Raw genomic sequence first — 11,982 nt, 5'->3', positions numbered from 1 at the left:
GCACTGTGGCATGCGTCAGTGTGAGTAATTCATTTTCTTGTGCTAGCACAACAGTGCTGGGTTTGGATGTGGAACAATCTGTCCCACTAGACACCCACAGATTTCTTTTCTAGATGTGAACACTTGAGGAGAGTATATTTTTAAGACAAGCTAGACTTATTTATGCTTAGAAATGAGTACTAATGAGTAGAAATTCCAGAGAGAGTAAAGATTTATTGGAGATTAAACAGTACTCATGGTACATACCACAGACGAGTAAAAGTGTTAAGCAAAGCAGTCACAATACATTTATCTGTTTTAAAATAGCAGCATTTTTGTGAACCTGAAAGGCGAAAAAATTGAACAAATTCCCCAAATTTGACTCATTTTACTGTTTTTTAGCTGAGCTTTGCATATGGGCCATGAACCTGGATGACTGTGCCAGGATCACTAAAAGCCACAAGGTGGCATTAATTCTATGAAAAAACAGCAAGTTCTCAATGTGTGTGCCACAATTTAAAAGATACCGGATATTTTTTTGGTTTTTACCTTAAGATTAACAGTTAAACATACAGATTTGGCCCCTTGTTGAGACAGTAAACAATATCTAAATGATTAGACTATTTGACGCAAATGTAAGGTGTGAAAAGCAAGCAGGTCAATAAATGGTTTTGATAAGGCTTGGAAAAACAGTGCACTAGGGATTAAATTTACTTGATGTGACTGCAAAGAGTTTGTCAATAACTGTGAAGTAAGGCTGGGTACCTCCACCTTGTGATGGGCCTGCTGATATTCAAACAGACTGATTAGAGCTGAAAATTAGAGATGAGAGATCCCATTAGTTTAACTGTTTTGCTGTTGAAAGGTTTAAAGAGTGCTCTCAGTGTGAGATACTGAAGACTGTAACAACACAAAGCAGCACATCAGTGTTTATGCAGATATGGTCACAGTGGTCACTGAATCATTGAGTGGCCAATTGATTAGAGCTGAATCACAGTCCACTGCAGGGGGACAAACTCAAGTGTCCAACCTGAAAAACAAGTTTGCTGATATAACTCTGACATTTCGGTGTAAACGTGTGTTAACTTGCTTTAACCAGATCCGTTTTTTTTTGTTTTTTTTTTCATTTAACAGTGTGCTTAGAATTAAACTAAGAAACAAAACCAATAATAAAAATTAAGAAGGGGCGAATCCTGTACAGGAAATAAAAACTGCAGCTCATTTAAAGTCTTATGTGTAGAAAAACACTCAATACAAGAGTTGCTCAAGAGGGTTTTGGTCAGTTATGCTGAAGCTTTAGTTAAATCAACTTTAAAGATTTAAGACTTTAACTTTTACTGTTGCTGAATTTTAACAAAGACTTCAATGGAGTATTCTTTTTTGATGTTTTATTTTCTCTAATTTCTCAGATTAACATAAGTAAACAGGTGGCGTAAATACTGAAATAGGGGAAGTCTGCTCTTATTCTTTATCAACTGATACACACAACCGTCATATTTCCTGTCATTACCTGTAAAATCTGTTTAATTAGACACAGGTTATTTTCTTTTTTCTTCATAGTTCACCACATTTAATTAAAGTAAAAATAATGGCTTTAGACCCACAATTATTAAATTATATAACTATCTGGTGATAAAAGTGTCAACAAAATAAAGGCTGGTTGGAGTCCAGACATACTGCATGGTAATGTCCATAGGGGGCGCTATGTGCGGGCGACGCTGGTATATAAAAGTGGATTTTCACAGAAACCAGGTTACTCAAAGCCTACCAGAAGGCATCACTTTGAAGCTGGAAGGAGCAGCTCTGAGCCGCAGTGGTAAGAAATTAAGACTCACTGAACATGTCAAAGCAGATCTGTAATTTGCTTTGAAGTGTGCTATAGAGAGTGAATGACTGAAACAGGAGTGGGAAAGTGATTTCATTTTTTTTAATTAAATGAAGCATTCAACAACAGCTCCTACAATTAAATGATTTCCAGGAGTGTATTCTCGTTTGATTTGGTCATTTTGTTGAGGCGTACAACTAACTCTGCAGCTCTGCAACTACTTTTATTCTACTAGCTGAACAGACAGTGTGTGTGCGTGCGTGCGTGCGTGCGTGCGTGTGTGTGTGTGTGAGAGAGAGAGAGACAGAGAGAGAGGTTGGCTGTTCCCGTTGATTTGTTTATTGTTTGTCTGGCTGTGGATGTGCCACACTAATTGCAGAGAAAAGCTGCGGTTGGATGGGCATGAGGGGCCATGGGCAGTGAGAGAATCCCATTTTCTGTGCATGTCCAGTTTAGACCAGTTTGGTTTTTCCAGAAATCAGCAGAAAGTCCACTATGGTTGCATGTATTATAAGTGCCTGTAATGTAATGCAAGGTCTTTGTCTCATGATGTCATAATCTTCCTACAATGACAAAAGTTAATCATTCACCACTTAATGTTAGTTGATGTAGAGCTTAGCGTCTTCTCTGTATCTAACTAACACAGACACTTTAAATTAATCAGAAAAGTGCCACAAACAAACAGCACAGATTTCCATGCAGTGCAGCCAGCCTTCCTCTGCTGGGTTCAAAGTTAAGTGATTGATCTTGTAATCTTATAAAAAGAAGTGAGCCTTTCTATCTGTCTGTCACAGTGATAGGCTAACTGTAAGACCCCCCCCCCCCCTCCTCTTGCTCTTTTCTCTTCACAGATAAGTGAGCTGTGATCTTTCATCCGAGCGTCAGTCAGGGAGGTTCTTTCTGCACTTCCAGCTACATCTTCTTTCTCCCTTTCTTTCTTTGTCCCCTAAATCTCTCTCCTCTTGCTTTTTGCTTCTGTCTTTAACTTTTTTTCCCAATCAACCATGGCTCCAACCCTGGCCACAGCATTTGCCAGGCGCTGGTGGATGGCAGTGACTGCTATCATTGAGAATTTGCTCTTCTCTGCTGTGCTGCTGGGATGGGGATCGCTCCTCATCATGCTCAAGTCAGAGGGCTTCTACTCGTACCTTTGCAGCGAGGAGGGTAAGTCGAAACTCTTGTGTTTTATAATTACCAAAATAGTTATGGCGATGCCTTGTAAAGAAAGAAAGAAAAGACAATTGGTTTTTTGACTTAGCTTTTGGAAAGCACTTTTTCCTTTTTGTACGCTGAAATATCCCAATAAAATAAGGATTAAGTGATTGACAGCAATGGTGATCTTAAGTTAGGAGCGGGTTTTATTCAACAGTTGTAATACGAGACTACTGTGTTCTGGCCTCTTCCATTCTTTAGGGAGAATGAGGGTTTTTTCTGTACAAGTGTCATAACCTGTTTTAAGGACTCAGGAAATTAAATCTGAGCAGGCAAATGAAATAAAGAGCAGTGTAACAGGTAGGTCAGTTGGTCTAAAGTGAAAGTATAAAAGGTTTTATGGTGCAGTAGACTTGTTGAGAGTCAACTCATAGACCAATGATGGACTGATCGGCTGATCCTTTTACCTGAGTCTGTATTGTTTAAAGCTTGCTCTCTTTATGTCAAGAGTCCCACACTATGACAAAAGTTACACCAGGTACTTTGTATCGTTAAGAACAAAGGTTGGATTGATGCACTCAGCCTAAGTGACCCTGGTGTGGTCTTTTAAAAGAGAATAAACAAGGGGAACGTAAAGGAGGACCCGAGGTGATACTGTGTGGCGTCCCATGGCCTGAAAGAGGTAAACATGTTAGTATCCACACTAAGTCCTGGAGCATTTATAACATGCAGCAGGATGTTTTACTCACCTCTGCACCAGTGGCTAATATTAACATTCAGCAATAAAAACTTATAAAGGCTGACAGCTGTCCCATACACATTTACCTGCAAAGGAACAACATTTTATAGGCTAGTGCAAATGTTTTAGCTGTGAAGCTGTGCACACTCACCAGTCAAGTAAAAGTTGAGCAATAACTTCCTGGAGAACTGCCACAGTCATCTTATCTTGTTCTGATGACATAAGAGAAGAAAAAAAAAAAGGAGAACAGCAGCAAGCACCAGCTCAGCTTTTTTTCAAACATGTGACGTGATTGAGGAACAAAGTAATCAGCAGGAAGCATTTATAGCTGGTAATAAGTGAGTTTAAAGTTCAGTGACAAAGGGCAGAGAGGGTGAGATAGCTAAAGTGATGAGCAGTAGAAATCAAACCAGGAAACAGTAAAAAATAGAATGGCGAAATGGAAAGATAATGGTCCAGCATAGACCGGCACAAGAAGCACATATTTGGCATTTAAAATATATAGACTGCACTTTGTGCTTTGTGTTTCGTAATAAACATTTTATGAATTTTAATTATGAAATACCAGATCACTTCAAATGAAATAAAGCAAAAGATATCGATGCATTTAGAAGCTGCCTTTTCTCGTTTTGTGTGCAGTGTTAGTGCAGGGTTCAGCATTAGCTCGGTGCCAACATCTTAATGCCTTTTCTAGCCTTTGTAAGTCATTTTGCACCAGGATGCCCAGTCAAACATTTTGCTATACATGCTACAGGGACACAGTGTTGGGTATTAACTGCACGTTCAGCAATATAGTTTGCCATTCAGCTGCTCCCGTCAGCATTGTGTCCCAGTGATTCAAAGGGTATGAGATGCTGATCTGTCTTCTTGGGGAAGACTTTGGCACTTGGTCATGAAGTGCGTCACAGTGTTTCACGTTGGGATGCCACACACACACGTTTTTCCTCCCAGAGATAACCGGTGGCTGATAGCACTGGAAGAGCGTGATCTGGAAAGCTAATGCTAAGAAGGTCCAAAGCTGCAGCTCCCCTCACTTCATCACCTGGACGTCTTCTGGACTTTTGTACTTGTTCACATTATCTCCTTGCAGGTCCTGATAATGATGTGAAGTTTATTGTAAGTGCTAGCTTATCACGTTTTGTTCATATCATTCCAAAGTAGCAATAAAAGCCAAATTGCATTCCATATCATAATCTTTAGGGGCACTTTTTTTATTTTATGCTGAGGTTCACAATTAATCTAACTGGCTGTGCACATTTGATTGGTATGTATTGATGTATTAGAGATATAAGTAAACTATTCAGAGCTATATTCTTCAGCCACAGAAGAGAACCTAAAAAATTCCTGATTATCCACAACACTGCATCTTAGTTGGGTGGTGTTTGTTTTTTCGCAGCATTATAAAAAAAAAACTTCTAAGTGAAAAGGGCACATTAAGTCAGCCTGAAACATCCAAACTTACTGAATATCTTCCACTTGCATAATTCCTATAAAACTTCTTATATTCTACCAACCTTTATCTCGGTCCTTAGGTAACAGCTCCAACTACAATCTGTCCCAGTCTCATTCAGCACAGGCGTCTGATGAGTACACTTATGACTATGAAAGTGAGGCTGGTGTGGTGGGTTTGGGAGACGGTGTCGAGATGAGGCCCCTGGTCCCTATGGATGGGCCCCTGAGGATGAACGGCTGGCTGATCTGTAAAGAACAGGATGAGATGCTGAACTTGGCTTTCACAGTGGGCTCCTTCCTCCTCTCAGCCATCACGCTGCCATTGGGGATTGTCATGGATAAATATGGGCCTCGCAAACTGAGACTGCTGGGAAGGTAAGCAAAGAAGGGAAGAAATTATCCAGACTTACTGTGATGTATGGAGAAAAATACACGTGTAGTCATAAATAGAGCTTTAGTTAGCTTGTTATCAGAAGTGTGACACAATCATATATTTTCAGCACCTGCTTTGGATTGTCCTGTCTACTCATTGCTTATGGAGCCTACAAACCAAATGGTGAGTTCATATGAACAAATGTCTTTTTTGCACTGTAACATTTGGAGCACTGTATGGATTTTGACTTTTATATATATTTATATATAGTTGTTTGGGTTTTTTTGCAGAACTCTCCGTCCTTATCTTCATTGCTCTTACTTTCAATGGCTTCGGGGGCATGTGCATGACCTTCACCTCTCTCACAGTAAGTGTGCACACTGATGTGTGCTTTATAATCCTTGTTCCATAGAGTCCTTGCACCTGCTGCAATATGTTTGTCGAGATGTATGTTTCTATCTACACAGCTCTTTGTCTCACTCGCTCTGTTATAATAGCCTGTTGGCTCCCTGCCTGCTCGCCTTCTCCCTCCCTTCTTGTCTGACGTTCCACCCTGTCTCCTGTTTAATCTTCTTTTTTTTAACTTTGCCTTTTTTCTAATGTTGAACTACACGTTCCTAGGGATTACCCTGCCAAGTGTCAGATAGCAGGTAAGGGAGTTGATTAGAGGGATATTATTGTGCTTCACAAAGGACATGAAGGAGGAATCAAGAATTTCTCCTACTTATCCCTCGTTTTTCTCTGTTCTCGCAAAGACTTAATGGACTTGCTGCACAGTCCCTAAACACAGAAATTCCCACTTAAAAAAAAAAACCAAGCAGCATCACTCTTGGAAGTCTAAAATTTCAGTTAAGAGCCTAATTCCTGAAGTCATATCCTTCGATTCAGTTCATCAAATTTCACAGATTCTTTGGAGCAAAGAAAAAGCCTTTATACCTGAAACAGTTTAAATGTAATCAGCCCTACAGGCAAGGATACAAAAGCCGAGATAAACAGTCTAAAGATCATCATTTATTTGCATTCTTGTCCTGCAATTATCCACCCCGCTTCTTCTCTGGCCTTGACATCAGTTCAGCCTGCAGTGACTCACATGGGAGTCCAGTTCTCTACCATGGTGATGCTGTTCACTGGAGAGGGCCTCTGCTCCACTAAATCTCCCAGTGAAACATCCCGATTCTATACCAGCACTGACTCTTGCTGTTACATCCTTTATTTCTCCTGTTGTATTTGTCGTGTCTCTCATTACTTGCTGCCATGGCCATTCATATCAGTGTTATAGTAAAACCTTGATTTAAAGAATTGTTTGCTCCCTTTACTGTCAGTCTCCAGAGGTGGTGCATAAAAAGATGTTTCCCTCGCACCAAGTTTCACTTCATCTCCTCAGCAGCTCAATTTACAAGAAAGCCTCAGTGTCGGGTTAATCATTAGACACAACCCTGTTGCTTGACTGCTTGTCCGTGACTTCTCCGCAGACCTTAAAGCATTCATTCTCAGCTGAGGGATGTTGGGTAACAGTCAGCTGCCCTCAGTGGCCACTACTGGCTCAGTGCTAATGTCAGCTCACCTTCCGCGTTCTAGGTTTCATCCAGCAGTTGCTTGTGCACAGCACCTTTAGTCATTTAAACTCAATGAGATGAGTTTTCAAGTTATTCCTGATTAAAGTGTTGGGAAATCCTGGTAACCTGGGTGCACACGCCTTCTCAATTTAGCACTCACATACCTCTTCCTTAGCTTTCCCCACTCTTATGTAATTGAATGAGCTTGTTGTTGTTCAGTCTCCTGAAAACAGAACAGCTTGTGAATGCCTTTGTATTCGGATGTTTTGTTGTCACCCGCTGTCTCCTGTTTTGGCTTCCAAATCCATTTTTTTTTCTTAAAGAAAAGTATATTAAAGACATCTTTATGTCCTCAAATGTCACCTCGCCTCAGCCGACCCGTCCGATTGTTTCAGCTGGAAAGAACTCATCAGTAGTGTCGTATGTTGGACAGCTGTGTGTGTTATGTGATGCTGTTTTATATTTACATACACCGAGGTGGGCTGGTTTCATGTCACTCTGTTGCATTTTTGTTTTCTCTGATGTTCGCGCCATGGTGCCAAGTCTGCTTACTAATTGGGTCTTACTGTAAACTGTGACTCCATTGTCAGTAGGTACCAGCCTCACAGTGCCCCAATCTGCACCCACACCCTCTACCTCCACCCCCTCCCAAACTAAACTAAGTGCAGCTGCACAACAGTTGACCTCCCCATTTTTTCCTTTAGATAACTGAATATATCTAATCTCAGTTGCTGTGCAATCTAATGCAAAAATCTAGAGAACAAAAACACTGTAAAGCTCACGGCCTCTTTCCCTGTTTCTTCATTCGTTTCTCTTCTAGCTACCAAACATGTTTGGGGACCTTCGTTCAACCTTCATCGCCCTGATGATCGGCTCCTACGCATCCTCTGCTGTCACTTTTCCCGGTGTCAAGGTAACAAACACTGAAGGCTACGTATTTTCTCCTGGCACCTTAATCTTGGCAATCAAGGCACTTGCCAAAATCTAGAACTGGTCCACAGATGGATTATCAGAAGTATTAGGAGAACTGGTTCTAATTCTCAGGATGGGTTAAATGCAAGGAGTGGGTTTTCCTGCCAATTAGTACAGGATAACTTTGATTTTGTCTAACCCAATTAACAAAGTGCACCATAAGAATCATGTGAGAACTTAGAATTCCCAGACCGGTTTAGTCCAAGAACTGTGACTATAACTGTCTTCTCTATGTCTTTTTTTGCACTGTACTTTGTATTTATGGGCCCTTGTTTTGGACACAGGTGATCTATGACTTTGGCGTACCATTCATCACGATTCTGGTGGTGTGGGCCGCCTGTGCAGGACTGGTCTTCATGAACTGCTTCTTCAACTGGCCACTGGAACCATTCCCAGGCCCAGAAGATATGGACTACACGTTAGTAACACACATGCAAATTGATTAAATTCAATTTTATTTATATAGCGCCAATTCACACCAACAGTTAGTTTTTTTTAATTGTTCAATTCCCCCATGGTCCCATCTCTTTCCACTTTTCTCTGTTACCCTTAACATAATCCCCTCTACTCCCATTCTTGTTATCCAGTCTTCTAATCCCTCTCTCATCCTTTGCTTCCTCAGTGTGAAGATCAAGTTCAGCTGGCTTGGCTTCGACCATAAAATCACAGGTCAGCAGTTCTACAAGCAAGTGACCACAGTGGGCCGTCGTCTGAGCGTGGGCACCAACACAAAGCAAAAGGAGCTGACTACCAAAGATGGAAACAATCTTTGTCTCTCTACCATGGACCTGGAAATGGAGTGCAAGCCACAAGAAGAATGTAAGACTGCAGTATTATAAACCTGAACCCATGTATGCACTTTTTACTTAAATCCACTGAATTTACCCTTCTTCGTTTTTCGTTTCTCCTCTGCAGCCCAGTCATTCTTTAAAACTATCATCACTCCAGTTTTCCTGCTCAGTCTAGTGACCATGTCTATGACTCAGCTTCGTCTTTTGTTCTACATGGGAGCCATGAACAGCGTCCTGGAGTCACTCACCGATGGAGACCTCAATACAGGTCACTTTCTCGACTTCTCTTTGCTTGAAGTTTGCACGCATACTTAAACATGAATGCTTTTGCTGTTTCTTTCTCAACAAATATGAATCATAACTTGAAAGCAGTTTGGCTTACTTGTTTTAATTGGATTTTCAGTGGAAAGAATGGAAGTTGGTAAGATAAGAAGTCTTCTGTATCAGTAGATTACTAAATCATTCGACTGTTACATTTCAAGGTGAAAACACTTACAATTTAGAAACGCATCACAGCAGTGATTAGTACTATTCAATGCTGTGAATAGTACCATTCACAGCATTGAATAGCACCTTTTTTAATAGCTAGTTATTTTATTTCATCAGTTGACCTTGGCTGTTGTTTTGATCTTTCATTCTGCTTTAATCTGCACGGAATGACTATTTACTGTACTTATTAACTAACTTTGCCCGTTAGCAGCAAAGGGTGCACACCATATGAGCAGTTTCACGTGATGCAGTTTCCGTGTATCATTACTCCCTTAGCCCATAGAAATAACCCACACAACCTTACCCCCTCCTGCATCAACCATTGTTCCACTCAATATAGCACTAATACTAGGTGCTAAATATTAACTATACTGTCCTATTAACCAAGTCAGTATAGGTATATTCTTTCAAACACTGTCACTGTATTTTAAACTTTCTCCTTATCCTTTTATATTGTATGCTCACCCTGATCTCTTTTTCAGTGAGTTTGTACTCTTCCATCTTCGGGGTGCTGCAGCTACTTTGCCTGATGACCACCCCTGTGATTGGTCAGATTATGGACTGGAAGCTGAAGGACTGTGATGACGGACAAGAAGACAAGGAACCCTTAAACAAGTATGTCAAATACTAGCAATCCTTTGCAATGCAGGACAAACCCACTTTGTTAAATTCTCAACATTTCTAGACACAGAATGTGATTAATAGAGCCAAAAATAAAAGGTTATTGTGACTGAAAAATGACCTCTCCTTCTTTCTGTTTCAAACCTGAAGAGGAGAAACAAAGACCAAGCGCAGAGACAGAAAGATTCAGAAGGTGACCAATGCACTGCGAGCATTCTTGCTCACAAACTTGCTTTTGGTTGGATTTGGGATTACGTGCTTAGTGCCTAATCTCCCCCTGCAGGTGAGTAGTCCAGCTTGAGTTTACCAACATTTTTCACACTTAACACTAGATGTAAATTGCAATCTCCGTTGACTGCAGTTTATACTACACTGCACAGTACAGTTAGACTTTTAGGTGTTTATGTTTACTTTCTTGCAAGACAAAGTGAAAACAAAACACTTTTACTGTTTTGCTTAGCTTAGCAGAAATTCTAGAAATAGATGGAAAAGTTATCCTGAATGATAAAATCAAATTAGCAGCTATTTCATAGCTGCTAATTTGATTTTTAATAGCTGAGACCAGCTAGCCAAGATCAGCCATACTTAGTTGTTAGCTAAGTGTTAATAACTAAGACTAGCTAACAGCTAAGATTAACCAGTTTTAGCTGTTAGCTAAGTAAGAGTAAATAGATAAGAGTAGCTAATCTTTTAATCTAATAGACTTGATGATTGATCTTCTGAAATGATAATGAATAATAATTTCTTATACTTTTATCTTTCCCTAGATTGTGTCATTTATCTTACACACGGTTGTGAGAGGATTCATCCACTCTGCTGTTGGTGGCCTTTATGCTGCTGTGTAAGTCTCACACATGCATACACACACACACACACACACACACACACACACACACACACACACACACACACACACACACATTATCTTACTCTTCTATATGTGGATGCAGCTTCACACTAAGACGCTAAAGATACCTGCCGTGTCTCGTGTGTCCTCAGGTATCCCTCGTCACTGTTTGGAAGTCTAACAGGGATGCAGTCTCTGGTCAGTGCTGTGTTTGCTCTGCTGCAGCAGCCACTGTTTTTGGCTATGATGGGACCACTGGGTGGAGATCCACTCTGGGTATGGATATGCATACACATGAACACAATCAGAGATTAGGCCCTCGGGCGTGGCTAATTCTTGTACTGTCCTCTAGGTCAATGTTGGACTCCTTGTACTAAGCATGCTGGGCTTCTTGCTGCCTCTCTACCTAATCTGGTACCGACGAACTCTCTACAAAGAGCAGCAGCTGAAGGATGACAATGCTAAGATCTACATCAAAATCAACAGCTCTGAAATCCCAGAGGCCTTTGTCTAGAGAAAAGCAAACATAGGAAAACAAAAGAAGGGATGAAGAAGATTTTGAGAAACATGGGCAATCACGTGAACACAAGGAGCTGGTTGTAAAAGGAAAACTGAAATGTTAAATATCACAATGAAACATAATGTTTTTGTACTTCTCTATACATTACACAAACCAACGGACCTATATGCCCATTTTCCAAATGCTACAAAGATAAATAAACCTAAGGGTATAAACACAGAGGGCGAAAAGAAGAACAAGAGAGAGAAAAGACTGTGAAAGGAAAGAGGCAACAGCCTCTGTATTCCCCCAAATCCTCCTGACGTCTTTTTGTATCCCCTCCCCAATGAGCCGCACGCTAGTGCAGCTCACTCCTAAGGCTGCTTTCAGTATTTCTCCCACGACCATAAAAAGGATGATTCTTCCTCTGTGAATCCCACGTCATTCAGAAAACCAGAATCTGTTTTTCTTTTCTTTTGTTTTTGTCATACTTTGACTTAAAATCAGCAAAGTACCACCTTTCTGTTCACCTGCTGGGTTTTTGCTGTACAGTAGATTTTGATTCAGTGTTGTTAAGGAGAAACAGAAAGGGGAGAAGAGCCTTTTTGCTGATGTTTCTCAAGCGAGTAGTAAAGACAGTCAGGACAGTAATTACAGAGGTGGATTTTTTTTTTTTCTTAAAGCTAA

General features: G+C 40.5%; 1 protein-coding gene across 1 annotated transcript; it reads left to right on the top strand.

Moving 5' to 3' along the window:
* The first annotated feature begins 1,674 nt into the window (after positions 1-1,674).
* Positions 1,675-11,982, top strand: slc43a2b (solute carrier family 43 member 2b). The gene is made up of 14 exons (XM_085420648.1): positions 1,675-1,795; positions 2,656-2,968; positions 5,228-5,522; positions 5,648-5,703; positions 5,811-5,887; positions 7,897-7,989; positions 8,333-8,466; positions 8,671-8,867; positions 8,964-9,107; positions 9,811-9,943; positions 10,100-10,232; positions 10,717-10,790; positions 10,949-11,072; positions 11,149-11,982. Exons 2-14 carry the CDS (start codon positions 2,809-2,811, stop codon positions 11,308-11,310), a joined length of 1,782 nt encoding a protein of 593 aa, XP_085276774.1. The 5' UTR covers positions 1,675-1,795; positions 2,656-2,808; the 3' UTR covers positions 11,311-11,982.

Source organism: Rhamphochromis longiceps, linkage group LG10 (genome assembly GCF_057381845.1).
Source record: "Rhamphochromis longiceps isolate RC_006_pf linkage group LG10, R_longiceps_female_GT1.1, whole genome shotgun sequence".
NCBI lineage: Eukaryota > Metazoa > Chordata > Actinopteri > Cichliformes > Cichlidae > Rhamphochromis > Rhamphochromis longiceps.
Note: the sequence above shows the minus strand (reverse complement) of the source record. Positions and strands in the feature narration are given on the sequence as shown.

Bases quoted from the DNA above. Each gene is read 5' to 3' on its own strand.
- slc43a2b (XM_085420648.1), top strand. From the start codon at position 2,809: ATGGCTCCAACCCTGGCCACAGCATTTGCCAGGCGCTGGTGGATGGCA. The intron at 8,868-8,963 runs GTAAGACTGCAG...TCTCCTCTGCAG, and splicing joins GTGCAAGCCACAAGAAGAAT to CCCAGTCATTCTTTAAAACT. The intron at 10,233-10,716 runs GTGAGTAGTCCA...ATCTTTCCCTAG, and splicing joins TGCCTAATCTCCCCCTGCAG to ATTGTGTCATTTATCTTACA.